Source organism: Parambassis ranga, chromosome 15 (assembly GCF_900634625.1).
Source record: "Parambassis ranga chromosome 15, fParRan2.1, whole genome shotgun sequence".
NCBI lineage: Eukaryota > Metazoa > Chordata > Actinopteri > Ambassidae > Parambassis > Parambassis ranga.
In genome coordinates this window covers 10,718,213-10,723,273 of record NC_041035.1, presented here as the reverse complement: position 1 = coordinate 10,723,273, position 5,061 = coordinate 10,718,213, and the positions used below count along the sequence as shown (strand labels likewise).

The 5,061-nt window shown below is 44.3% G+C and overlaps 1 protein-coding gene across 1 annotated transcript; it reads left to right on the top strand.

Annotated features, from left to right (window-relative positions):
- Positions 1–952: 952 nt before the first annotated feature.
- LOC114447644 (pecanex-like protein 2) lies at positions 953–5,037 on the top strand. Its single transcript, XM_028424033.1, has 10 exons — positions 953–1,137; positions 1,732–1,849; positions 1,930–1,966; positions 2,702–3,093; positions 3,180–3,374; positions 3,590–4,072; positions 4,171–4,348; positions 4,527–4,677; positions 4,754–4,912; positions 5,022–5,037. The coding sequence occupies exons 1-10, from the start codon at positions 953–955 to the stop codon at positions 5,035–5,037; spliced, it is 1,914 nt and encodes a 637-aa protein (XP_028279834.1).
- Positions 5,038–5,061: the final 24 nt, after the last annotated feature.

Genomic DNA, 5,061 nt, shown 5'->3' with positions numbered 1-5,061 from the left:
ACAGAATCCGATATGTGAGTGACACCTTCAAGCCACTAAGTTTGTATCAAACCGAGGTTTACTGACAGTTTCCAGTCTGTGTGAAAACATCTACTGCTTCACCCAGCAAAAACAACACAAGCTTTGTGGGAGAGAAGTTTCAAATTTCAGGTTCTTAGCATTTTCTCTGAAGGTCGCTCATATTGCCAAATAAACACAAAAGAGGTGAAGTGATGATCATATACTGTAGGCACACACATCCTTGGATGCTGTGCAAAACATAAATAATTCAAATAATTTTAAACTATAGTGAAATGAAGAAAAAAGGAGGATTCTCACTTCATATTTAGTGCCAGCAGCACCTCCCACACTGGCTTGTTTCAGCGATTCCACCTTGTGGGTCCTCCTTTGATATGTTTCGTTTCATGCTATAGGCTCAATGGGTGACGGTTCTGGCCTGCAAGCAGGCAAGTTTAGTACCCAGATCTGTTCCATCTGTTACTACAAAGCCATGCTGTTTGTAATACATGCTGAATGTGGCTTGGCATTGTCTTGCTGAAACAATATATCCCCTCCCTGAAAAAGAAGATGTTGCCTGCTTATGTTTTTTTTTCTATATTGTTCAGCATTAATGGTGCCTTCAGAGATGTGCAGGTTTCCCATGCCTATTGAACTGTCATAACAACAGTGACAACAAGGCAGTTAGTCCGTTCTCCTTTTAAGAGTATCAATGAGTTCTAAAATAAATAAATATAGGATTGAAGAGGCTTAGATTAGAACTGGTTTCTCTATCAGTCTTCACTTTGGGCCCTTCCTCATGTAAATGATATTGATATATGAAGCCAGATCTTGTGGTTCACTGAGTTGTAATACATCAAGTGTTTAAATAAATAAGAAGCGATAAGTAGCGCCACAGCCGGAATCTGATGCAGCTCATCTCCTTTCTTCTCCACAGGCCCTACCTCCTACCACCATGGCTTTGAGCATCTACTGTACCTCCATCACTGTCTTCTTCATCCTCATCAAGCTGGCAAACTACCGGCTGCACCTGATGTTCGATGAGGGTGAGGCAGTGGTCCGCAGCAGCCTCTCCGACCTCAGCAAGGCTCAGGAGAAAAAGAGTAACGCCTCAGATAACTGCCTGCCTGCCAACATCAGGTATGAACACTTATATTATATTATACACTGAAAGTACAGTCAGAGGGATCAGTTAACTCAGGCATTTTTGTGACTCAAGCTCATCTCCTGCCAGTTTTTCATTCCAAAAATCTAGGCCAGAGGGCTAAATCCCTGATGATACAACTTAATTATTAGCATAAAGTTGTATATTTAGGCTGGAGACCTTCTTTTAGAATAATGCTACAAATACTAATATGTATGATTGTGTCTGTTTTCAAGGCCTCTCTTTCTTTGTGATTAGACTTGTCATGTGATCAGGAGTTTCAGAGTGGGATACAGACCCTACTTCATTTCAAAGTACTCAGAACAGCTCTGCCGAATGAGCGAGCTAATGAGAGGAGGTCACTGCTGGCCTCTTGTTTATGCAGAGACTAATAAAAGCAAATGTGCTCTTTCATGTTCTCTTTCTAACTCCGTCACTTTTTAAACAAGGTATGATGAGACAGCAAACCCAGACACCTTTCTGCTTCTTTGTAAATCTCTATTTTTACATGAGAGGCTTGGACATGAAGAATGAGTTGCCACATTTGTGTCTCATTTTTTTCACTCATCTCTCTCATCTTTGTCTAACAGGAAGAGCAGCACAGTCCCAGACAGTGTTGCCATGACGATGTTGGCTCGGAAGCGTCCCAGTCCGGTCATCCAGGTGACAGTGAAACAGACGGAAACTGACCCAGGACTGATTGGAGTGGTGAGTGAAGCGTAAGTTAAACACCAACACAAAAACACTGTGTTGACATGTCCACATTTTCTTTTGTCTTTTTCACCCAGGACTGTTCTAAGTCAGATGAGGTGAAGCCTGTTGAAGGTGAGGTTGATCTTTTCTACTAAGATATAAAACAGTTTATTAAAGGAAAAAATAAAAACATTAAACAAACATGTGCGGCTGCTGAACTGAAACCTGCACAAACATTTCATCAGCCATGACTTACCAATGATTTTAGGATCTTAAAAATGACTAAAAAACTTTATCAATAGTATGATTTGGGGGAACAAGTGCCTGTCTCTCTACATTGTGTCAGTCAGTCACTCTGTTCCTCTTCCCTGTTGCAGTGGACGGCTTCTCTTCCTTTTCTGCAAACACATCACTGTTGTATATATGCATAGAACGAGCAGGAAGCCAACACAACCAGCTGACTACTTTCAGTAAATTTATGACCTAATGCATGGGTGATTAGTGCAAAGTCAGCCGATGGAGAAAAGGGATATAAACAGTGTGCTGCATAGGATAAGACAATGTCACACATTTGTTTGAATAGCAGGGGGATTGTTCTTCCTTCTGCAGCTCGTTGTGTTGTAATAGGAAAATATTTTTCTGGGAAATGTGTGTGTTGTCATTGAAGCTGAATAAAAAACTATTCCTGACAGGAATCGTCAAAGCACTTTGATCTTTTTTTGTTACATTTCCTTTCATTGGTTTCTAGGGCAGGATGAGACTGCTGCAGAGGAGAGGCCTGTGGAGGGAGGCCTGCACCCGAGCCCAGAACCCTCTCCAGATGATCTTTCCAGCCCTGTTCCAGACCAGGCCACCCCCCTGCTGCAGGCCCAGCAGGGGCCCCCTCCCGGGCTGAGAGAGACGAGACACAGCCCATATCTGCTAGTCCAAAAATTGATGCAGAAACTATTGCTGAAAGTGGAGCTGTGACAGAAGAAGTGGACGTTCAGAGCTCTTTGAATGGAGGACAGTCTGAGCAGGAAGGTGTGGTGGAGAAAGACGCAGAACAGGAAATGGTTGAAGAAAAAGACTGTGAGGACAAAGAGACTGAAGACAGAGAAATGATTGATGAAGGTTTGCCTCCATCCAAGGGCAGTGAAGATGAGAGTGAGGAGGAGAGCGAGGAGCTAAAGGAGCCATCAGATACCAACCATAACTCGCTGGAGACTCCACAGGAGGACCAGGATGAATTTATTGACATCCCAGAAGCTCCTGCACAGGTAGGTCATGCAGACTTAGACAAAGGTTTGTGTTTGACTGGTAAAAAGCAGTGACATGAACCGTCTGTCCTTTGTGTGTCTCTTAGGCTGAGCCAGTGGAGGAGACATATTGTTCTGATGAGATTGAGGTGGTTCTGGTGGATAACTCTGGCTCTGGGCATGTGTCCACTCACCTGGATGACAGCGACACAGTGAAGATCATCATCACTATGAGCTGCGACCCTCAGACTGCTGCTCAGCTGGAGGAGAGTGTGAAGCAGAGCCTTCTGGAGAACGCACAGGTGTGAATCAGGCTGGTAAAGCTCTGAAATCTGCAGCTCAAATGTCAAAGCACTTTTCTGTGTGGAACTGTTTAGTCTGAGGCGTTTTCCCTCTGTGATGCTGCTGGTGACAGATTGTTCTTTAATAATGCACAGATTCCCATTGAAGGTGTTGTTACATTAAAGGGATAGTGTATGACGTGTGTGTCTGTGTGTGTGTGTGTTTACCCTGCAAGGCTCAAAAGGAGGCAGGAGAATGTCACATTAAGATCCCCGTCATCACCTTCGACTCTCCTGAGGAGGACAAGCAGGAGGTGGAGGAGGGGGAAGAAGCGACAGGCTCAGAGGATGACCCCACCCCCAAACAGCAGCAGACCATAAGCCAAAGTGAAGAGTTTCACTTGTGCAGAGAAACAAACAGCTCTGACTCCACCACACTGGAGTGTCCAGATCCAGACCAGGAACTTCTCGGCCTGCAAATAACTACAGACAGTACACCAAGCCCACAACTGACAAATGACAACAGCTCATCGGGTATTGATGTTCACTCCCACCCTGATGACACAGACCCTCTGGATCCTAACGTAGATTCACAAGGCTTTTTGCGTCTGCCGCAAACCCTGGCTCGCTATGTTACAGGAGGACGGACTCACATCCGAGGACTGAGCATGGACAGCGGGAAGGATGCAGTTCTGCTTTCAGACCGATCACATAACACTGTATGTTGGCAGTCTAGCACCATTTCTATTTCTGTGTCTCTTGTTGTTTGTCAGCCCATCTGTCCACTCATACACACAAATATTTGTCTTTCTATCAGACCACCATGACCAGTTCCAAGTCAGATCTGGAGGCAAAGGAGGGCCAGATTCCTAACGAGTCCAACTTCTTGGAATTTGTTTCCTTGTTGGGGTCTCTTAGTACGAGAGCAGGGGGGGCCAGTGCACAGGAAGAGGAGGGACCAGAGTGCAAAGAGGAACAGGAAGCTGCAGAGGAAGGTGAATTCATCTTCTCTATTTGTATTCAAAGGTGTAAAGATGAAGATGTAATATGGAATTTGGCTGAATGCAGGCTTATGCATTTAAATGTAAATATACCTTAATATACAATGTTTTGGCTCTTATCTATGTAGGTATTGATTTATGTAATCTAACAATGTATTTATTCCTTATACAGAGAATCAGAGTACAACTTCAGACAAGATGAAATGGCAACACAGACCAGCAGTGACAACAACAAACAAGAGAGACCCAAACCACCTACCAGTCTGCCTACCAACACACTACAGGCTATCCCACCACACACATCCCTATAGTTTCTCTGACAGGTAAGCGTGCCTGCAGAGATGCATGTCCCAGTAAAAATATGCTTCTGCTTCTCTCCGCTGATTTTGTTCCCTGTAGTCCACAGACAGACAAAGAGAAGGATCCAGACTACGATTCTCTGCCTTCGCAAACATCCCAGTCTGAGAGCTCCATGCTGCAGGTCATCTGCAGGCCAGAGGCCACCAACAAAGAAGAGGCCTACACCTTCCATACTGTACACAGTAAGCAGCTCATCCTGTTCATTTTACTTCCTGATAGCTTTACTTTATAGCTCAAAAAGCTGTTAGATTTAATGGTAGATTACTCAGATAGAAAATGTCTGACAGGTTTAATGTTCTTTCTCCAGGAGACAGGCCTCGTAAGCTGTATGCAGAGAGAGCTCTCAA

What these genes read in the sequence shown, in the direction of transcription:
- LOC114447644 (XM_028424033.1), top strand. Translation starts at nt 953, where the DNA reads ATGGCTTTGAGCATCTACTGTACCTCCATCACTGTCTTCTTCATCCTC. An exon ending in TGCCTGCCTGCCAACATCAG is followed by an intron (nt 1,138 to 1,731) that starts GTATGAACACTT and finishes TTTGTCTAACAG; the next exon opens with GAAGAGCAGCACAGTCCCAG. An exon ending in CCCTATAGTTTCTCTGACAG is followed by an intron (nt 4,678 to 4,753) that starts GTAAGCGTGCCT and finishes TGTTCCCTGTAG; the next exon opens with TCCACAGACAGACAAAGAGA.